This window comes from Mytilus edulis, chromosome 2 (genome assembly GCF_963676685.1).
Source record: "Mytilus edulis chromosome 2, xbMytEdul2.2, whole genome shotgun sequence".
Taxonomy (NCBI): domain Eukaryota; kingdom Metazoa; phylum Mollusca; class Bivalvia; order Mytilida; family Mytilidae; genus Mytilus; species Mytilus edulis.
In genome coordinates, this window is record NC_092345.1 from 75,388,402 (window position 1) to 75,413,164 (window position 24,763).

A 24,763-nucleotide genomic window follows, 5' to 3' on the forward strand; every position below is an offset into this window, starting at 1 on the left:
AATTCATATAACAAAGATGTAGGTCCGGTAAGGGCTAATTATTGCCTCAAAGGAGTAGGTTCAGTAAGACCCCTTTTTGGCCTCAAAATATAGCAGTTTTAGAAAATTGTGAAAATGTAATCGTTTAGATATTTATTGCAAAGTAGAATGCTTCTGCTACATAAATATGGGCTGTTTTTGACAAAACAATGCACATATATTGGGTACTAGCATCATTAAGTCATGCTAAATTACTGAAATCTTCACAATTGTAGCATTTTAGTTATATTTTAGACAGTTTCCGTCTGAAATGAAAGTGGCCGCATTCGTGTTCATTCATAATATTGAAATGTAAGTTGTATTTGATGATAATACATAATATATATAAAGGTTGAGGATGAACACGGATGAGGCCACTTTCATTTTTGACAAAAACCATCTGAAAAGTGACGATTTTTTGCATATTTGATAGATTTTTCATATTTAAGCTGGATTTGGGGCGTTTTAAATGACTTATTAAGTTAAAATCTTCCCCATTCACTAATTGAATCAATTGAAATAGACACTTAAGTGTTTAGAAAGTGTCTAAAATCTTTTGTTAGATGAACTTGAAAATTGAGGCCTAAATTGGCCCTTACCTACTCCTTTCAAGTTCATCTAACAAAAGATTTTGGACACTTTTTAAATACTTAAGTGTCTATTTCAGTTGATTCAATTAATCAATGTGGTAGTTTTACTGATTTAGTCATTAAAAACGCTTGATTCAAGTTTAAATATGAAAAATCTATGAAATATGCCAAAAAATGTCACTTTTCAGATGGTTTTGCCAAAAATGAAAGTGATTCGTGTTCATCCTCAACCTTTATATATGTTATGTATTATCATCAACTACTACTTACATTTCAATATAAAGAATGAACACAAAAAATGTGGCCCCTTTCATTTAACTATGAATAGCTGACTAAACAATTATTAGTTCGAATAGGTGAACTAATAATTGTTTAGTCAGCGATTCTACTGTAACGTATTTTACCATTTGAAAACAAATGAGAGGATATGATTAGAAAAACAAACCCCAAGCTGATACTAGACTTGAGAAATTCACTTTCTCGATGTCCAGCTTGGATGAAGCCATTTGAATATTATAAAACGTTAAATAAGGTCAGAAAAATGAGAAATTATTATGCTAAAAAATGTCAATTCCTGTCAAACGTCATAAGGTTAACAGTACACTGCTACAGTGGTTTACAAAACCCAACACAGAAGTTGACAATGACTTTATTTTTGTTGATCCTACATGTTCTGCAACATCACCTGTTAGTGCTAAGAAATCTTCACATAGGCAGTCTGGTATAGACCCATCATGGAAAAAGACTTCTCCTTGGGTGTTATACACAGATAGTATGAATTTACAATGGAGAAAAAAAAAGACTCTTCTTCTATATCCAGACCATTACAAGAGAAAACATCAATAGCATAATATAAGAAAACACATAACAAATCAATTACAAACCGCGCGCCGCGACAAAGTTAATGAGAATTTAAAAAAATACATGATTACCACAGCGCTATCCAAAAATCCTGGGGAGAACACTGGTTAATGATGCTAGTACCCGATATATGTGTATTGTATTGTCAAAAAGAGCCCATATTTATGTAGCAGAAGCATTCTACTTTCAAATAAATAACTAAGAGTTTACATTTTAACAATTTTGTAAAACTGCTATATTTTGGGGTCAAAAAGGGGTCTTACTGAACCTACTCCTTTCAAAATGTGAGTTTAAATTATTGCGATTATAACCCTGTTACATTTTTCGCAATAATAAAAAACATCGCAATAATTTCTGAATTTACAGTACTATATGTGATACTAATTTATGAAATAGTCATTTCCACATAGCAGCATGCTGATATTTTTACATTGCCAAAGTCATTGAATTATTTAACTAACAAATAAGATTAGCAAGTAAAAGTCATTGCTTTGCATAGTTTGCTAAGAAGATTGCCAGAATCTGTCAAGACAACGACATGTTTTCAAAGAATTTATTTTTCCAAGAGATACAGTTCCTTTACCATTTTCCATCTGATATCAACCTTTGTTTCTATTTTGACAGAGATATTGCTGGTAACTGGTCAGTTTAGAATGCTAATCTAGACTAAAAAACTCTCCAAAGTTCTCATTACAGATTTATATTCAAAAACGGTATACATTTTGAAACTATCTCCAATATTTTTTAGGACAAAATTATTGTTTCCTTTTGTAGATTTAGAACTTAGAACACAAACATTCCTATAGAATTGGTAGTTAACAAAATATTTAGAATGAAAACCACATTGTCATAAGACCTTTAAGTGTTCCAGAATTATTGACTACAAATTTCCTTCTTTTTGGAATTTTCAGCATAAGGTGAAAGAAGACAAATGCTTTTAAAAGCATCATTTTGCAAACAGACCAAATATCTTAAAGGGAAACTTCGCAAAAAAATCAAAAATTGATATTATGTTCATTCTGTATAAAAATGCTCAAATTCATAAATATTAAAGTTTAATTCCGCTAGATAAACAATCACCATCGATTTTAAATTTAGAGTATCAATTCTCTGCGCTCCGCCATTTTGTCTTTTTTCCCGATTAATAAAAACGATATGTCTATAAACCACAAAGAAACAAAACTACAGTAACCGATGTAGTCGTAATTGCGTGTCGATATAACTAACTTGATACGGAAAATATTCTTATTTTTTTTAAATTACCATGGTCTGTTGTTTTTAAACTGTTGATATTGGAATAAGGTGAAAAGTCAAAGTTGAAATCATAAATAAGTGTTCCGTGAAAATTGTTTTCGAAAATCTAATTTGTTCATAATTCTTTAAAGTAATAAACTTTTTTCAAATATATTTTGATCTTCTCCATCTGATCACCAGCATGGCTAAAGGTATTACTTCCAAAGGTATTGTGAGGGGTGTGAGGTGACACGTCCAGGTATTCAAGCGATTTCCTGTCGGGCTTGCAAGTTCATGCATCGTTTCACTTCTGCAGGTATTGATCAGTGTACACGGCTGATAACTTATAACTTATAACTTTCCATTTTGAACTATCAGATGTATAATATACAACTCTGTCTTACTTGTCATTACTAAACTCATACGCTTGTTTATAAATAACATTTCTGGTGTAAAGAATATAATTCATAAAAATATAAATAATACTAAAAAAATAAGATTTGATGAAATTAAAATCTATTTAAATATTTTTTCCAGGGGTGAATTTGGGAAAATGTAATATATACTCATTGTCAATAGTGAAGGACAGATTGGAACAGACCAGAAATATTGATTTAATAAAATGTACGCACTTGCCGACGATTCGTTTATGCGACTGGATAGAAAGTTACGGAACTATAGCGCAATTTAAAATATATACATGTATAAATTGAACATAAGAAAAAAACATATATTTTGAAAAAATAGGGGTAAATGTGTTGTAAATATACTAGTCTACGTATGCCAACAGTATATAATCATCGAATGTCGATAGACTATTGTATTCCAGAAGAAGAAGAGAACCAATTTGATTTAAATACAGGTCGATGTATAACTTTTGCTTTGGTTTATTGAAGCTGTGGACCTAGTAAAATCACAGATTTATATTTCAATAAGATTGTTCTCGAACAAAGGAAGGAATTCGTCATCACAATTGTTATATATGCCACTGAACGAACACTAATTATCCCCAGGGGATGTGAATATTTTGCTGGGAAACTTTTGAGTATCAAAGTTTCAAATTAATTTCGGGATTTATTTTCTTTCTTGGTATTCAATAACAGAAAAAAGAATAAATTACTTGTCCGCTAAATAGGGGTATTCTTGTCAGAAATAGTTATATTTGAAAAATAGGGAAATATGACATTAAATTGGTTCTGTCTTTTTTTTAAACATCGTTAAAAAGATATGTGTCTAAGGTGAACGCCACAAGAACCCTGTAATACTAGTACGAGAGTATAGCATGTAAACATTCCTTCTCAATAATATATATGGTTGTATTGGAAATCTTTTCATACAGATTGACAACTCATTGTTCGATATGCATGTAATATTTGCCACATGACGCCCATAGTTCTTTCTACCATCATCATCTTATTCTTTGATATTGCTGTAAACATCGATGGTTCACACCCAATCAAAATGGGAGTAATGGACCTTCAGAGCTTCTCCGTGTTATACACTTGTGAAATATAGAGACAAAATTTCTGTATTGAAATGAATCTACATCTCACAAACAGGATTTTCAAATAACGATTTTGAATAATCACCTTACAAACCAATATGGCAAGATATAACCATGAAGGAATTTAGTTTTTGTCAGACGCAAGAACTCATCACTATATCATAAACGTATACGTATATATATGCATACAGTTTCACATATCAAGAACAAGCGGTCGATGTCGATAGTCCGTTTTCTAACTGTTCAGAGTTAGACATGTCACTTGTTCATTCTTGGAAGCCTTCATATTCCCCGTCTAACGATGGGAACTCTTTTTGATTGTGTTGACTATAAATGCTTGTATGGTAATTATGTCGTTTATCTGTACCAGCGGTTGCATTTCCTCTCCTTTCGGGCCAACAAACAAACGAACGAAACGCTTCTAGTCTGATTTGTCTGGAGCTCATCCTCAATGGCTCTTATACGTCATTAAACTTACATGTATACTGATAATGATTGTTTCAAGAACAACGATGTATGGACGAACTATTCTAAATTCGTCAATATCAGTTATGCATGACTAAAATATAACTTTTATTACAACTACTGTATTACTTATTTGGATTAATGACGGCTATCATGTTCAACATTGCACAAATATTATCATAGAATTTTTTTTTTAAATCCTCAAAAATCCTCAAAAGAAATAATGCCTTAGCTTAGATAATTGGTATTCTTTTCACAAAAAGTTCGTGTAAATGATTGTCAAATGAATTTAATTATGTAAGAATAAAATGTTAAAAAGAAACTAAAAAAAAATCATCCATGTTGTATGTTGTATTTTTTTGTCAATTAAAAACTTTAAAATTGCAATAGTTTTATTAGCATTTAAACGCAGCCAGATTTGAATACAAGTTAAGAAATTCCGGTAAAGTCAATGATATCAAACAGATGTACAATGGTAAATCAAATTGGGTAATATTGAATAGTTTTTATTAAAGATTAAAACTACTATTTTTTGCTTCATATTTGAATCTTTACGCCAATTGCCGCTAAGAAAGTAATCAAAATGTGTTTCCTTTTATTTTTATACACTTTCGGAATTACGAATCTGAATTTTATTTTCAATTAATTTACACAATTTAATTATTGTATCTTTATTCTCATCGTGTATTAAATCTTATTGTATTAACATCGTGACAGCATACTCTTTCTAATCCTTTCTGTTTATCCTTTCCAAATAACAACATTTATACCTGTGTACGCTTGAACTCACACCTGCGGCTAAATAGCTACAAGGTAAACGAATTGACCTCAAGCCGAGAAATATACAGTGACCTTTACAAAATAATATACACACTCTGCTCACACATTAGTTGCAATGAAATGATTATCAAAACAATAACGGTAAATAGAACTGAAATATTTTCAGTTCAATATCAGTAAAAATGTTCAATAAATATTTTATGAAAAAAATCTCAACAATAATTAATTAAATTTTATTCAAAAACATTTACTAGAGATAATTTTATAGGAGTTTAATTCAATCAATACAAAACGGTATAAACATATTCATTTTCGTTCATTCTTATATTGTGGTTAATAACTACGACCAATTGTCAGCTGTGCGCTTTTAATTACGTATATTGTCGATAAGCTATAAGAGTTAAACAGATTTTATTTTTTCCCAGAATTCAATAAATCGGGCTAATACGTCACGACCCACTCGAGAATTCAACCAAAAAAGTTACAAATACTTGATTTTCTCCGTTATTAGAAGGAATATAAATTTAAAACTTTGCAAATGTGTTTTTTATGTTAAGATGAACATAATTAGATGATTAGTAAAAAATCGCGGAATTTCCCTTTAAAATTTCAAACAATCATCCTGATCTTTTAATTTTAGTTCATTTATATATTTCGGAGTTTACTATGACATACATTATTACTGGTGGCCTTCTGCTGTTTTTTTGCTCTTTGGTCGGGTTGTTGTCTCTTTCACATATTACCTATTTTCTTTCTCATTTTTATCTTATAAATAGGAAAACCTGACAAGACAAGTTGTGCATAGATCCTGTTATACAGTTTGAGCTTCTCACTGTTAGTTGTACTAAAACAAACCTGAGATCCTGTAAGATAGCTCTAGCACCTCCCCTGGGGGATGTTTGTTCTGTTGTGAAGGTATCAAGCTCAATATGTGTAGACTTATAAAAGCCACCAGAAGCCCCTTGGTCCTGTCTCACACTACATACACCACTGTCATTGAAACTTGCACCTCTCTATAAATATTCAAAATATTGTGCATTAAAATAATTGTTAAAAGTTTTTGTATTTTTTAATGGTATAGACTGATAAACATTCTTATACATTTTCAGCATAAAAACCTGAAAAAATAACAAACAAAATATCTTGTAATATATGAACACACTTTTCACACATAAAGTAGTTATTATCAAAATAAGATACTTAACTTTACATACATGAAAAATAATATACTACTGGCAAATATTCATTAATGCATTTATATTCCAAAATATTTCCAGTGATTTTTCATATACTTTATCTTTGTGAGGTAAGGGTCCCACCATATTAGTTGTTCTCAATATATATGGAAGAATGACCTTTTGCATTGTTTTCAGGGTTTAATCAACATACCTATTTATGTAAAAGTATGTGCAATTAGGTCACTAAATTGTGTTCAAATTTGAAAATTACCATTTTAATGATAAGAAAATTACAATTTTAAGTATAAGATAAATGAATAAAGTAACAAGAAAGTGTCCAAAGTACATGGATGCCCCACTCGCACTATCCTTTTCCATGTTCCATGAACTGTGATATTGGGTAATAATCTGTAATAATCTAATTTGGCATTAAAATTAGAAAGATTATACTATAGGGAACATATGTACCAAGTTTCAAGTTGATTGGACTTCAGCTTCATCAAAAACTACCTTGACCAAAAACTTTAACCTGAACGGACGCACATACGAATGGATGAACGAACGAACGGAGCCACAGACCAGAAAACATAATGCCCCTCTACTATCGTAGGTGAGGCTTGAACGGACGAACAGAGCCACAGACCAGAAAACATAATGCCCCTCTACTATCGTTTTCTTTAAATAGTTGTTTGTATGGCAATTGTATTAATTTTCTTATTGGTAGAACAAGTGGTTTCCCCTAAAGATATTTCTTTTGTGTCAACATCTTAATTCTAATGATTAAGGCATATATACAACGATTTAATGTATATCATGTTGGACTGCACATATAAAAAGTGTCAATAGATATAGGAAGATGTGGTATGAGTGCCAATGAGACAACTCTCCATCCAAGTAACAATTTAAAGAAGAAAACCATTATAGGTCAAGGTACATGTACGTCGTATACTTACACTACCTCTGCTTTGATCCTGTTGAACTTGAGAAGCTAGTTGTTCTAGTTGGACCAGCATGGTTCTACTCTCTTCTATCTCCTGTGTACAGGTATTTAGCTGTTCTTGTTGTCTATTTACTTGAGACTTCAGTCGTGTGTTTTCTTTTTTAATACTCTCCATCATCATCAACTCATTGTCAGATTTATCTAAAAATCAACAGTATAAAATTGTTGATACAAAATGAAAATCTGGTGAACAAGTCAGTTAAAATGTTTGATACAATAAGGGGGGTAGGAGGGGCCCTGATCCTGAAAACATGCTTAAAAACATGAAATCCTGAGGTCCCGAATTTAAATAAATTTAAATCCCGAAATCCTGAAATTCGAAAAAAAGAATTTCCGGGATCCCAAAAGGGTCAATCCTGAAATCCCGAGCTTAAAAACACCCTATCCCGAAGTACTGATAAAGGTCCTATCCCCCCTCAATAAGACATCAATTTGTATTTAAACATATATACATTAACTACATGTAACTACCATACTTATTTTGAAACTAAATGAAAATCCAATGCAATATGCAATAACAAACAATAGATGCAAAAAATATAAGCAGTTTTTCAGTAGACTTTTTTCAGAAATTCACTTACAAAATACAATACAAAATTGTCATGAAAACTAAAAAATATTTTTCAGTGAATAATCATTATTTTTCATCTCAAAAATGTATATGAGTTGAACTTTGTACCCCAATTTACCATTAGAATTATAGACCTGAAAACTATACAGAATAGCTTATTTTAATAATGTTTAAGATGACAGTTTCATACTATATTTCTCCTTATATTCCCAAGTTTTTTTTATTTTAACTACAAATGCTGCTGACCATTTAAAGTTCTTCCTGTAAAATTAATAACATACTATGTTTAGCTGTAACCTTAGCTAGTTGTGATTTCAGATCCATATTTTGTTGTTCTAAGTGATTCTTTGTTTCCATTTCTACCCTTTCTTCACTCTGGTATTGTCTAAAATCAAAAGGTCAAATAATATCAAAACATGCCAACAAACTGGTATATTTTTGAATTTATAGTCATTTTTAGACTGAAAACCCTAGTAAAGTAAATTTTAAACCAATAACTGTCAACTCAAGAGATATGTCTTATAAAAATGAAGATGTGGTATGATTGCCAATGAGACAACTGTCCACAAGAGACCAAAATAACACAGAAATTAGAAAATATAGGTCACCGTACGGCCTTCAACAATGAGCAAAGCCCACACAGCATAGTCAGCTATAAAAGGCCCCGAAATGACAATGTAAAACAATTCAAACAAGAAAACTAACGACCTTATTTATGTATTTCAGTAAAACAATTGGACATATTGTACAAAGTGTGAATAACCTTATAGATAGAAATTGGTATCTCATTATATATTATGTAGGGGAACAGCATATAACATAAAAGGAGGCAAATGATTTCAAACATACACTTTTTAAAATCACTGAAATAGATGGATCAATAAGAAAAGCCATGGGGAGGTATGTATGTAAATGTAGCTAAATATGTCCTGCATAATTAGCAAAACATTTCATTTGACATTTGGAACTGTAAGCAAACTTATCCAAACTCAGTTTTACTGGACCATACAATTCAACAGATTTTTTCAAAATTTACAGGATTTACTTGCTTTTCCACATATAAAATTTCAGAACATTACATAATTTCGCTTTGTTCTATAATATGTTTGCCATTATGAGCGATACACATGCAATATACATTGCTCCTTGGACCAAGTTCTTTTTTATCACAGTTTTGACTGGCACATTGACATCATGTGGAATCACTGTACCTGATATCATCATGTTGATTCCTCACTTTAGACTGTAACAGGGAAAGTTTTTCAAGCAGTTCTTCGCGTTCCCTGTTACCATGAGCAAGACTGTCTCGTAGATAATCCTCGTTTTCTTCCATCTGAATTTAGAAGTAAATATTTTATATTTCATCAAATTCAAATCTTTCAACTTTTCATTGTAGGATATCAAATTTTAATGGAATGTTTACTGTTTACACTATGCATGTTTAAACAGATTGTTTTTTTTAAATCGAAATTTTCGTAAAATGTCAAAATCAATTTTCAACTTTGAAGATTATAATGTTTTTAACTCTTTATAAAAGGTGTTTAATCTGTACTTTATACTCATGTTTCTCTCTGTTTCTGAAATGTAAATAAAGATATAAAAAGTGTTTAGAAGAAGAAAATCTAAAACATAATCATTCTAGAAATATGTTAAAATAAATAGGTAATGTGTCCATGACCATAGATGATGTCCACACTAGCATATCATATACATCTGTAAAAGGACATAACTGAAGAATGGTAAAAGTGATGTTACCAAAATTTGTACTTGATCTGAGCTTTGTGGTAATAAGTATTGTTTATAAGTTTCACAGATTTGGTTGAGGCAAACTTAAGTTGGAGAACGGAAAGAGGCATAACTCTAGAACAATTAAAGTGACACTCCCAAAATTCAAACTTGATCTGTATTTTGTGGTAATAAGCATTATGTACAAGTTTTATAACATTGGATTGAGACTAACTTAAGTGGTAGAACAGAAATTTTTACAATTGTAAAGGGTAATAACTCTAGAACAATTTAAGTGACACTCCTAAAATTCAAACTTGATCTGATTTTGTGGTAATCAGCATTGTGTACAACTTTCATAACATTTGGTTAAGGCAAACTTAAGTTATAAAACAGAAACCAACTTTGGGAAGTACAGACGGAAAAGGGTAAAACTTAAAATGACCCTTCCGCCAAGACGCAGACATCAAAATATCATATGTATATTTATTAAAAATTTGAAATATTCTATTCTAGAAAACCTTTCTAATCTTCTCTTTTGTCTTTTTCTGATAATCTTCCAGCATCTCTTGTGATTCTAACAGGTTTTGTAAAGCTTCATCCCTCTGATTTTCAGTACTGTAAATCAAATTAAAGAATGTAAGATATGAGAAGAGAACTATTTTTTTTAAATATAACAAATTCTGCCAGAATGCTTTCATCTTTGTGTTTTTACAGAAATGTCTTCTCAAAATATCTATTATGTCTGACAGGAAAGTCTACTCCAAATATGAGTCTAACATAACCAATAACTCAGTATTCAATTATCTTTGAATTTTATATCTATGGGTTTACTGTTTAAAAATGGATTTATGAAATTTGAACATTAGTTAACTACTATCTATATCTCATGAAATAACTTTTAGTTCAAATGCTGAATGGAAAATAACTGATGAAGAAATGTACAAAAACTACAAATGATTCATTTAAAATAGAAAACAACTCCTCATTTTTTAAGAAATTTAACCAGTAATTACTACAATAATGTAAATATGTTCCCCATATGAATTTATACACAAGAATTCCACATTTAACATTGGATTTAGGACTGACTACATTCTAACAGGGCAAATTATCTTTATATACTGAAACAAGAATGTGTCCTCAGTACACGAATGCCCCACTCGCACTATCATTTTCCATGTTCAGTGGACCGTGAAATTGGGGTAAAAACTCTAATTTGGCATTAGAATTAGAAAGATCATATCATAGGGAACATGTGTACTAAGTTTGAAGTCGATTGGACTTCAACTTCATCAAAAACTACCTTGACCAAAAACTTTAACCTGGAGCGGGACAGACGGACGAACGGACAGACAGACAGACGGACGGACGAACGGACGCACAGACCAGAAAACATAATGCCCCTCTACTATCGTAGGTGGGGCATAAAAATGCATGGAAGCTCAGATTTGAATTTGAGTCAACCCAAAAGATGACATGGCAGAAGGATACCCTTTCTCTGACTCAAACCCAGATTAAGAATAAGAAAAACAGCAACCCAACAATTAATGACAGACTTTAAATATCAATATTTACTTTTTATTGATATCAAATAAAAGATTTTACTGTTAACATACTGACTAGATTTCAATGATAGATTACCTTTTTCTCTTTTTTCTTTCATCAGATAGTTCTGACCTGAATTCTTCAATATGATTTTCTAAGTCTTTAATGCTTTGTTTGTTTTCATCAAGTTGTTTTTGACTTCTGTCATATCTTTCCTCAGCATCTCTGAAACAAAAACATTATCAATTACTCCTGGCATAATTTTATAACACTAATAATGTAAATCATGTCGTTTTGTGTACTGAATTTTATTTCAAGATATAATTTTTTTCAAAACAAAGGTCTCATGAAAATTATGTTAACCTTTTTTTTCAATATACAAAGCTTCCACTTTTAAGTCCATAAACACTCAGTTGTTGTTTTACCTTGGGTAGCTAATTAACACAAAATAATATTTTTTTGTAATATTACAACAAAATACCAGAAAATGACAACCAATAGCTTACCTAAATCATATAAGACTACTGTTACCCATATGACCTACCTAAGAGCTGCATCCTGTGATTCTGTTTCAGCCTACCTAAATCATATAAGACTACTGTTACCCATATGACCTACCTAAGAGCTGCATCCTGTGATTCTGTTTCAGCCTACCTAAATCATATAAGACTACTGTTACCCATATGACCTACCTAAGAGCTGCATCCTGTGATTCTGTTTCAGCCTACCTAAATCATATAAGACTACTGTTACCCATATGACCTACCTAAGAGCTGCATCCTGTGATTCTGTTTCAGCTTGCAGTCCTGTTATCCTATCCTCCAAATCTGGAACTTGTTCCCTGAAGTCATCTAACTCCTTGCTTAGCTCCTGCACCTACACAAGACAAGATAATTCACAATCTCTATATCTTTGTTGCAATTTTTTAATTCTAGTTTGAAAGATTTTGAAGCAAATCAATAAATTTTTCAAAGGCCATCATTGAAAGTGAATTTGTCAGTGTTGTTTAAAAAAAACTTTACTCCTTAAACCTTACATGATACATCAGATAAAAACCCATTGAAAAAGTTACAAGTAATGACATAGACTGTCATGTTGTGGCAGATGATTAAATAGAAATGAATTGTATACTTTTGATACGATGATAGCTAAAAAAAAAATCAAAATATTTCTCAAGGGCAAAATTTGATCATTACTAATTGACATATGTCTGTAAAGTATTTTTTAAAAGTGACAAATCACAATGAGTCTAGAAGAGTTTTGAAAAAAATTAACAGATTAAATAACAAAATAGATTTATAATAAATAAGACAACACCTGAAGAGCTGTCTGATTTTTGACAAGCACATGCACTTGTGTGTGGAGTGGTGGGGTTAAAATAGGTTTTTTTTCATTAGATGTAAGAAGTAAGTTCATCTTTTAAATATGAACAAACAAGAATGTGTCCATAGTACATGCATGCCCCACTCGCACTGCAATTTTCTATGTTCATGATCAGTGGACCGTGAGATTGGTGTCAAAACAGTAATAAGTGTAATTTGGCATTAAAATTAGAAAGATATCATAGGGAACATATGTATTAAGTTTCAAGTTGATTGGACTTCAACTTCATCAAAAACTACCTACACAAACCCTCTAGTCTACTATCCTAGGTGGGGCATAAAAACAATGGAGGACACACAAGTTTCCAATTCATCATAAAAAAAATTGGGTTCCAATAGCTCTGCTATAAAGCTTTAATAAACAGAAAGGCAATTTGTTGTCTCAACTACAAAGAATGTTATACATCTAAAAACTGTGAAAAAAAATGACTTTTTGTAAAATCCTAAGAAAAATGAAATATGACATTTTGTTCCTTACATGTAAATTTTGAAATGATTTTGTGCCGTTCCCTATCATATGATAATATAAAATGTGGCTGTTCCTAATATCCCTGTTAAAATGTATCAAACCATATGAACTGTGACTTTTTGTGACTGTTGGTACTATTAACTTTAAATTTATGATGTTTTGTTTTGTGACTTTCAGTCCATTTACCTTCCTAAATGATCTATAATCTATAATCAACAAAGATTTTTCACAAAATTTGTTTTCCTAATAAGAATGAACCTAGAGTGGGGTGCTCATTTTCGCCACATCTTTCCATGTTTTCTACAGTTTATGTTCAGGTCTAAATGTTTTTGAAGTATACTGATATTTCTATATGAAGATAACTTCAAATGCAAAATATACTTAAGCTTGAAAACCGGTTTGTTTTAAGAAAATCATCTGAAAAGTTAGATTCAAGGGTGTTTGAAATTTCCGGATGTTTTGTCAATGGGGGGACACATATTCGCCGTTTTTACATATCTATTTAAAACCAAATAACCGCAGCTTTTAACAATTTTTATCAAACCAATTGCATTATAGATGAATAGCAGACATTTCAAAGGTATAAAGAATTCAAAATTAGGGCATTCAGTCAAATATTTATTTAGAAATACTTCTTTGAAATCGTGTTTTTTATTCAGGAAATTGTCCGAAAATCGTTGTCCGTTTTTCTGTCATTTTCGGTGGGAGCCGCAATTTCGTCTCAGTTTTAAAAAATATTATATTTGTTATAAAAATATAGTTTACGGGTACATTTCTTCCATTTCAGCCATCCTTTGAAGTTTTTACACCTCAAAATCCTTAAACGGCGAAATTGTGTCCCCGGCGAAAATGAGCACCCCACTCTAATTTTTTAAATTAGTGCTTTCACTTCAAGTTTTAGCAAAACAAAAACCATCTTCCCTTGTTACCTTTGATTTAGCACCAAGTAATTCACGGCTACATTTTTCTGTCTCCACTAATAATTTCTGATTCTGTAACAGTAACTTCCTGTTAGCCTCTTTCACATTTCTTACTTCTGCTGACTCATTGTTGACCTTTTGATGACCCTCAATTAAGCTGTAGCTGAGTCTTTCATCTTTAGATGTATACTAAACACAAAATTTTCTTTTTAATGACTAAGGTTTTAATATTTTGCACAAACAAGTTGAAATAATAGGCGGGTTAGGCTGTTGTTTTGGATGTATGTTTCTTTCAAACCGGGCCCACCATCATTAGAAATAAGGAAGAAATTCAAAGAATTTACCTTTTCATTTTAATCAGTGAACCCAAACATCAAACTTGAGTATTTCTCAACTTCCCATAAGCTTAATTTGGAATACCCTATATACAATGATGGATGAATAAAATTAAATGTTAGAATTTTCTAAAACTGGATCAGGTTTAATTTCATTTTAATTGATTAACAATTACAACCTGTATCTGGTAATTGTCAAAAGAAAATTTGCAAGTAGTACATTGTAGTCAGAATATACAAATCATTTTTGATGAAACATGATCTTATCTACCTTAGTAAATTATTCAGTGAAAGCTTACTTTACAAATATTTATATTTCAATATTTTATTGTCAGAAGCTGAAATGGGACCATTAAAAGATTGATTCTTGCCGTCTTCATCTTTAAAAGCTAAATAAATGCAGTGGAAATATATTAATGATTGTTGCATATATAATTCTGATATTCTGATATTCCACCTCTATTTTCTGTTCTGTTTTATGGAGATCATTTTTGAAAGACAAGAGACACTCGGTACTGAATGCTAGTCTTAGGGACGACATCAAAAGATCGATGTAGGATAAAAAACTTAAATCAAATAGTTTGGGGGTGGGGGGTCAACATGGCTGCAAGTTTTGTTAATCCAAAATCGATTTTACATATATATCCATATAGGAAAATCAATGTTTCCTAAATTAAGTTAAGATGGGGGGTAGGGGGGTCAGTGAAAAAACTATGTGAATTAAGTTTTTCATCCTACATTGAACTTTTGATGTCATCCCTTACATGTAGCTGGTCCAACAATGTGAAAAATATGTGATGCAACTACATGTATTCATGCAAATTAAGTTGGTTCCTTACTTTTGACCTCATCTTCTAAGCTACATGTACATCATGTACATACCTTTGGTTTACTAGGAGTACTGGATAAAGGATTGACTCTTTCAAAGCCAGCATAAGAAGATTCAGGCAGTGTAGCTAATCCAGACGCTATACTGTCTCTGTCATCTGGTCTATTATCTGGGTACTGCAGTAGCTCCTCCATGGTCAATGGAAATAGTCTGTCTGGGTGACTTGCTACTGTACTTATACTTTCAACATCATCATCCTCACTTTTAAAAAAAATATATAAAACTAATAACCTTTTAATCGATGTAATTCAGATTCAAGTTTAAGACCCCCATATGTACATAATATGAAAAAGTTGACCTTACCAATAATATGGAAATTTATGGTAATTTTTATAATTTATTTTCATAACAGTTTTGCATACCATAATTATTTAAATGATATAACTTTATTCAATGAATACAATAACTTAATTATCAAGTTTGTATATGAAACTAGTGTTTCAGATGATACTTAGCTGCCAATTTTATTATGGAGCTGAATCAACATGGGACTGATCATCTTCTGACATATATTTTTTAGCCAGATTGGTTTGGGGACCTTAATTATACCATTAGAATTAGCCTCATGCATTTTCATGCTAAATAGCAACATTAAGTAATTTTCCTGTGATCTATTGTTTTTCCTCTTTGATCTATACAAATTCGTCAATTTTGCTCAAATCTCATGCATTTTCTGCCCAAAACTTGACAGAACAGATTTTATTTTTTTGCAATTGTAAGTAAGTTGCATCAATAAAATTGAGAATGGAAATGGGGAATGTGTCAAAGAGACAACAACCCGACCAAATAAAAAACAACAGCAGAGGGTCACCAACAGGTCTTCAATGTAGCAAGAAATTCCCGCACCCGGAGGCGTCCCTCAGCTGGCCCCTAAACAAATATATACTAGTCCAGTGATAATGAACGCCATACTAATTTCCAAATTGTACACAAGAAACTAAAATTAAAATAATACAAGACTAACAAAGGCCAGAGGCTCCTGACTTGGGACAGGCGCAAAAATGCGGCGGGGTTAACCATGTTTGTGAGATCTCAACCCTCCCCCTATACCTCTAACCAATGTAGAAAAGTAAACGCATAACAATACGCACATTAAAATTCATTTCAAGAGAAGTCCGAGTCTGATGTCAGAAGATGTAACCAAAGAAAATAAACAAAATGACAATTATACATAAATAACAACAGACTACTAGCAGTTAACTGACATGCCAGCTCCAGACTTAAATTAAACTGACTGAAAGATTATGATTTCATCATATGAACATCAGGCACAATCCTTCCCGTTAGGGGTTTAGTATCATACCATCATAACATATATGAGAAGAACATAACCCGTGTCATGCCAACAACTGTTTTTAGAATAAATGTGTTTAGTTCCGATGCAAAGACCTTATCAGTGACTCAATATTAACGCCAAAATATGCAATCTTTAATGACTTGACAACAGTATCGTAATTATATCCCTTTTTAATAAGTCTATTCAAAGGTTTTGTAAGTTTCTGAAGTGTACTGACACCTTTGTGCTTTTAAAGAATATTTCCAAAAAAATTGGATGTGAAATACCTGAACGTATTAGAAGTCTGCATGTTGAGCTATATTTAAGAATGATGTCTTTATACCGATGATAAAATTTAGTAAATGTTTTGACTAGTTTGTGATATCGAAAACCCTGGTGTAATAATTTTTCAGTAATACATAAATTTCTCTCGTTAAAATCTAAAACATTGTTACATACACGAGCGAATCGTACAAGTTGAGATATATAAACACTGTAAGATGGTGAAAAGGGAACGTCACCATCTAAAAACGGATAATTAACGATAGGAAATGAAAAGTCATCCCTTTTATCATAAATTTTAGTATTCAGCTTTCCATTAGTGATATAGATATCAAGATCGAGAAAAGGGCAGTGGTCATTGTTAGTATTAGCTTTATTTAAAGTAAGTTCAACAGGATAAATTTCATTAATATACATACTGAAGTCGTCATTATTGAGAGCCAAAATATCATCCAAATATCTAAAAGTATTATTAAATTTGCTTATCAGATGTTGTTTCGATGGGTCTTTGCTTATTTTTGTCATAAATTGTAACTCATAACAATACAAAAACAGGTCCACAATAAGTGGTGCACAGTTAGTCCCCATTGGAATTCCGATAATCTGACGATATACAGAATCCCCAAAGCGAACAAAAATGTTATCTAGTAAAAATCCAAGGGCATATATAGTATCAAAGCATGTCCAATTAACATAGTTTTTTTGTTTATTGCTACTAAAAAATGACCTAAAAGAGTTTGAACATATATATTCACATTCTGATTTTTTGAATGCCCATTTAATTAGGTGTGTTAATTTTTTCTAAATGAGAATGTGAGGCAATGTGGTATACAGGGTAGAAAAATCCAAACTTTGAACAGATTCAAAATCACCAATATAAGCATGCAATTTATCAAGTACTTCCAACGAGTTCTTGACACTCCAAAAGTAATTTATCAATGTATGTTGGTTTCCCTTAACATGTGAAACTTAGAAAGGACAAGCAGGCAGGAACAACTTAAATTATATATCTTATTTTATTTTTTTGTGAAAAATCAGTTTTGACTACAGAGAATGTTATTAACCATTATACCTGTAATTAATGTTTGTTTCACATTCTTTAATGTGGTACAATCTATATGAAACTGAAATACAGATAATTGAGCAATGTTGAAACACTTTAAACATGTTAAAGGAAAATCAGATAATTATAAAAGCATCATTGATAATTGTCAATAGAAACTCTTATTTTTTCATCCATTCTTCCAAAAAAAAAAAAGAGATGAAAAAAATTGACCCGACAGGGTTAGGGGAAATCAACATTATTTTTGAGTGGCCCTACTAGTACAAATGTAGTACTACTAGTGTGTTAGTCCAAATATTATTAAGCCTAGCAAGGCTATTTTTTTTCTCTGGGAATAGCCTTGCTTGAGGTCATACATTAATTATTAAATATAAAATGTAAATATAAAATATGTATCTCTTATCATTGAGAAAATATGTTGGTTTTGTGTGTTTGTTTGTTTGTTTATTTATTTTTGTATTTATTTGTATTTTGTAAATTTCGGCTAGTATCATTTCTGTATAGTAAGTAAGTAAGTAAGTAAGTAATTTTATTTAGAGTCTGCATATATATACATTATAACAGAGAAAACATGAGCTCTGGTGAGCTCTTTAACCGACTATCACATAAAAAACATGCAGCATCATGCAAATACTACCAAATAAAACTAAAAAAAACATGCAATATAATGAAAGCAACTCTATTTGATTTGTGAGTCTCCAGAGTCAAAGTTCATGTGGCAAGCGCCTCTATGTGCATTGAAACGGGGGAATCAGCAAATCACTTGGAATTTACACCAATATAATTATTTGATTTGATTATTTGAACTACTACTACTAGTATATGTACTAACTGAAATTATGTTTATATTTATAAAATATTTAAAACAAACTGGTATAAACAAGTAAATAACCAATTTTTCACTTACTCAAATCTATTTTTCTCTCTATTTTCTATTTTTGAAAGCTTCTTCAAATTTCTCTCTGTTTCTAACAGACGCTTGCGAAGGTCGTGCACATTGTGCATCAATAGTGCTTGTGGTTCAAAGCTATCCATTATATTCTTCTTATTCAAGCTTAGTGAAGAAGTTCTTACATTTTGTTTGTAATTTCGGTATAATTCATAAAACACATGGCGGGTATTGTCATTGTTGACATTTACAAAACAGGCCGAAACATGCACCTCTACAAATTAAATAGCATGTTGAATAGAAACTTATCCCTTTGAAACGTTGGAGGTTTGTTAGCTGCTTGTTGTTTAGTATGCTGTTTGGTAAAATTATAACCAATTTCTACGTTTTCACACCACTTGCATAAACTTCACATTGATTTTTAAATAATTCTAAATTCGCGTTTTTCGCCGATTGGCGACCAAAACAATCTTCAAAATTCTTGTCAATGAAACGTTTACGATAAGCAACTTTTTACATATTGTTACAAGCGTCAAAATGAACGGGGAAAATCTGAAACCCAACATTTATTTAAACACATACAAGCCCAAAACCCCCTCATTTGGCACGTTCCTAAAAAAAATCTTTCAGTTGATTTCCTTTAAAATTGATTATTGAGACAGATTAAAATCGATATGCTATCAAAGAAAAAATACATCATAAAAAAATATTGTATTTCGGTGCTGTGAAAGAGGGGCGAAAGATACCAGAGGGAAGGTCATACTCATAGAACGAAACTTAGTAAAACTGACATAGCCTGCCACGAGGGGGATACGACCTTTGTCGGGACTCCGGGATTTTTTAAGCTCGGGATTTCGGAATTGACCCTTTCAGGATCCGGGTATTCTCTTTTCGAATTTCGGGATGTCGGGATTAAAATTTATCATAAATTCTGAACCTCGGGATTTCGTGTTTTTAAGCCCGGGATTTCGGAATCAGAACCCCCTACCTCCTCAGCCATGGCTAAAAATGAATAAAGTCAAACAGACAAATAATAGTACACATGACACAACATAGAAAACCAAAGACTAAGCAAAACAAACACCACAAAAAACTGGGGTGATATCAGGTGCTCCGGACGGGTAAGAAGATCCAATCTAATTAAAAACCGATCTCTCATCGCTCCCGTTTTCTGATATGTCCCACGAGACATATCAGAAAACAATAAATTAACTGGCTGAGAAATTTTCTGGATGACAGACAGCAATGTGTACTCCTGGAAGGAGAATCTTCAGAAACCTCCCCAGTGCAGTCTGGAGTTCCACAAGGTAGCATGCTTGGCCCTCTGATGTTTCTCATTTTCATAAATGACCTCCCAGAGTATGTGTCAGCATCAAACGTTAGACTTTTCGCAGACGACTGTGTCCTCTACCGCCAAATAAGAAACCAAGAAGATGCGAACACCCTTAAAAATTCAGAACGACCTAAATGGACTACAACAACGGGAGGCAGACTGGCAGATGGAATTCCACCCCCAAAAATGCCAACTCCTAAGAGTAACAACAAAGCGGAACACGATTAAGGCGAACTACAACATACATGGCCATATCCTAGAAGAGGTTGACTCGGCGAAATATCTCGGCCTCTCTATACACAAAACATTGAGTTGGAACAAACATATAGACAACATCGCAAAGAAAGCCAACTCGACCCGAGCTTTTCTTCAAAGAAACATCAAAAATTGTCCAAGTGAAACAAAAGCCTTATGCTATCAAACGCTTGTAAGACCACTCATGGAATACTCGAGCACCATCTGGGATCCAGCTACTAAGGACAATATAAACAAATTAGAAGCCATACAACGACGATGCGCACGATTTGTACTTAATGATTATAGAAGAACAAGCAGCGTAACATCAATGCTACAAACTTTAAATTGGGATACATTACAGGAAAGAAGAGCTAAATGTAAAGCCATCATGTTTTATAGAGTAGTGCACGAACTCATTGCTATACCATCTATAAACTTACAGCCAGTAACAACAACAGTACGAGGGCACAAAGAACGATTCCTTGTTCCTTTTGCCAGGACTCAAGTATATCGATACTCGTTTTTCCCAGACACCATCAGAATCTGGAACGGACTGCCACAACAACTAGTAAACTGCACAACCCTTGATTCATTCAAAAGAAGTGTGCAAGTGGTCCAGCTTCGATAGATGTCCAACCTTGTTTTTAACCTTATTTTAAAGAATCACCGTTTCACTGTAGATATTTCGCACCTACCCGCACATTTGTTGTTCTCACATTGAATATGTACATAAAACAGTACGATAATACTCCCCTGGGAGGCCTGTACTATAAAGGAAGAAGAAGAAGAAGAAGAAGAAGAAGAAGAAGAAGAAGAAGAAGAAGAAGAAGAAGAAGAAGAAGACGGGAGCGATGAGAGATCGGTTTTTAATTAGATTGAAGAAGATCCTTCTCCACATGTGGCACCTGTCGTGTTGTTCATGTTAATACAAACCCGGTAAATAGTCTAATTAGGAAGGTCACATTCATGAAAAGTGAAGGGGATTGTAGTGACGCAGTGAGGAACATATCCGATATTATCTGTGAAACGGTTATTCCATAACGGTCAAACAACTCGTGATGGCGTCCTTAAAATTTACGAAGGGATGAGTTCAACTTCAACATTTGGAACTCATTTTTAAAAAGCTTCTTTGTGAGCAGGCTAGCAGCTCTCTATCAATGAAATCATGATAGGAAATACAAGCACGGGAATATCGTATCAATTGGGAGATATGTATACTTCGCATGCAGGCGCTGCTGGAATGTTGCTAATACTGAGAAAAGGAAAGTTCACAATTGTGAAGCTGAAATCGTCTCTTTTGTCGTGAAGTTTTGTTTTCGACCGACCCTCATTGTCAATTTTTAAATGTTAGTCAAGATATGAGGCTGAGTTAACTGTATCTGTTGTATCCTTTATTTCTAGTAAGATGGTATAGATGCGTTCAACATAGTCACCAAGTTTTAAATTATTTAGTGAGAGAACATCATCTATATAGCGGAAAGAAAGTTAAATGATATTGCTAACTTCTTATCTTTCTTCCTAAGAAGGTCCTGTATGAATTCAGCCTCACAATAATAAGGAAACAAGTCAACAAGAAGATGGGCACAATTGGTTCCCATTGGAATGCCGACAGTCTGTTGAAAAACAGTTTTTACACTCCTCCAAACGTAACAAATATGTTGTCAATCAAGAAATCAAGCATCGTGATAATGTAAGTTTCAGCAATGTTTTGTTTGAATCAGAGGGTACTACTAAGTAGGATTTATCCCTCTCTAAGACAAGATACTTGTATTTACGTTGACCATTCTTTTTTATGAAACAAAGCAATACCAACTCTTTCAATTTGTCCTTTAGTTTGGAATGGGGAATATTTGTGTAAAGTGTAGAAAAGACAAATGTTTTAATACTGTTACAAGATGATAGAGTCTTAGATTGCATGTACTGTAAAAGATCTTTCGATTTTTTTAGTATCCACATCTGATTCACGCCACCTCTAGAATAGGCAGTTTCACAATAACTTTGAAGCCCGGCTTTGATTGCTGATAGAATAGATGTTAAAAATTTAGAAAGAGGTTTCGTGGAGCACTTGTAAGACCAGCAATATATCGTTGTTTGTAAGGACACTTGTGTAGTTTATGTATCCAATACAGTGATGGAAGATCCAATTCTTCATCTTTGATTGAAATTCCAAAGGAACTTAGAACAGACCTATGATTATCTAGGATTTCCTCTTTGGTAAGTGTCGTGAGGCTATATATTGAGTTTCCAAGTGAATTGTCAATACCTAATTCATTTATCAAGCAGTTAATGTAATGAATTTTACACACAAAAACGGTGTTGTTAGGGGCTTTACCTGCGGGGACAACAACATATTTGTCGTGGATGTAGGACAAGTGTTTTGCAACATTTGGGTCTTTAAAAATTGACGTAGCATGGGTATTGATAGACCCATTTAGTTTCTTAATTCTGATTTGTATAAACGACCTCACAGCCCGTTAATCCATTCGGAAAGAGTATCTGTCTTTCTCCTCGCGCTTAGACCATTGCCTGGTATAATCCTCGACTGAATCCATCAGTATTTTGATTTTGTATTTCCAATTGATGGATTTAGGCTCAAGATATTTTGGACCTTTGGATAATGACACATTTCTCTTGGGAATGTTATTGACAATGTTGAGATCACCAGTAATAACGTGGCCATCCGGATTATATGTGAATTGGGAACTAGCACAAGTGCAATCAGGAGGTTTAGACTTGAAGTCGTCGATATTGAAATCCTGCAAAACGTATTTGTAATTGAAAAATTTAGTTGCAATTAATTGGTTTAGGTATACAAAAGAAATGATTGGTACACTGATCTTTGTAATAAAGAGGTATTTTCGACTGAACTTATTTATGATAAGTTGACGCCATCGAGACATTTGTTGACAAAGGAAAGATTGAGAAAAAGTCTTTTCTCTTTTTCATCTTTTCCAATGCGAACTGGTTTGAAAAGTCTGTGACTTGTTTCAATATCCGAAATGATAGCTGTAAGTTTGTATTGGTTTGAATGAGGGTTTGTAATAGTGGTTTCCAAACATAAATTGAACAGAAAATGAAGGTTTGAAATGAATAAAGTTTCGTGCAAATGTGATGAATACTTAACGGCTTTTGTATACATGGCAGCAAGTCATTAATAGAGACATCATGCAGAGTAGGTGATGTATTATGACGATGACCATGACTGCGTCTACGTCGAGAAGAAGAGTTGAAATATTCTTCACATTCACCGAGCTACACGAAGGACTAGATATAATACCTATACCATCAATTTTGAAAAACTCATTGCAACCATATGGTGTCGCAGTTCCCAATAGTCTAATCCAGTAGTCGTCTTTTTGACTACAGAGAGGCGTTGCAAGATGAGGAATGTTAGTCCTGTGGTATATTTTTTCAATAATTTGAAGTTTCATAGAAATGATGGTGTGACCAGGCTAATTAAAATGCTGTTAAAGAATTTCCTTTGCATTTAGGTTAATATTTGATCTATGCCCGCACATACGATTGTTCATTTCACTGACGTATATCAATCCGCAAAGGTTACACTCTAATCCGTAGACGACATTTATAGATAGATTTACAATTGAGATCATCGTAACTTCTGGTAAAATAAGACTTCTTAGTTAAATTGCTAGTGAATTGAGCATCTGTTATTAAAATCTCACAAGTTTTGCAGCCCTTAGGCTCACATTTCGAAATGCGACAGTGTTGTCAGCCAGAGTCATCAAAATCCAAAATGTCAATACATGTCTGTGTTTGTGTATTATTGCTATTGTAACCAGTATGATGATCTGAATGAGTCATGTTTGAGATATTTGCATTTGTCATGTCTGGTGATGAGGGGACACCTGCCGTATCAGACGACACCGTGTCCATGGAGACGTCTGTTTCGGACCTTTTTATACCGGGGCAGTCTGGGCGACGTCCGAGCCAGTATCCTGTTGATCACATTTACAAAAAAAAAATAGTTCTCCACACTTCAAGCTTCTCGTTTAGTCATGCGAAAATATGGAGCACTAACATTTTGTATTTTATATACATACATATTAGACTGTTGGTTTTCCCGTTTGAATGGTTTTACACTAGTAATTTTTGGGCCCTTTATAGCTAGTTGTTCGGTGCGAGCCAATACTCCGTGTCGAAGGCCGTACATTGACCTATAATGGTTTACTTTTATAAATTGTTATTTGGATGGAG

At 32.7% G+C, this 24,763-nt stretch overlaps 1 protein-coding gene across 1 annotated transcript in view; it reads right to left on the reverse strand.

The window, feature by feature from the left end:
* LOC139512945 (coiled-coil domain-containing protein 18-like) overlaps positions 1-19,478 on the reverse strand; it is a 42,649-nt gene extending 23,171 nt beyond the window's left edge. The window contains exons 1-10 of the mRNA XM_071300931.1: positions 18,997-19,478; positions 15,462-15,669; positions 14,254-14,433; positions 12,240-12,349; positions 11,570-11,698; positions 10,447-10,543; positions 9,412-9,533; positions 8,482-8,585; positions 7,583-7,770; positions 6,307-6,464 (exon numbers count right to left, since the gene is read on the reverse strand). Of these exons, the coding sequence (XP_071157032.1) occupies positions 6,307-6,464; positions 7,583-7,770; positions 8,482-8,585; positions 9,412-9,533; positions 10,447-10,543; positions 11,570-11,698; positions 12,240-12,349; positions 14,254-14,433; positions 15,462-15,669; positions 18,997-19,124 (1,424 nt within the window). The 5' untranslated portion in view covers positions 19,125-19,478. The remainder of the gene's footprint in view (positions 1-6,306; positions 6,465-7,582; positions 7,771-8,481; positions 8,586-9,411; positions 9,534-10,446; positions 10,544-11,569; positions 11,699-12,239; positions 12,350-14,253; positions 14,434-15,461; positions 15,670-18,996) is intronic.
* Positions 19,479-24,763: the final 5,285 nt, after the last annotated feature.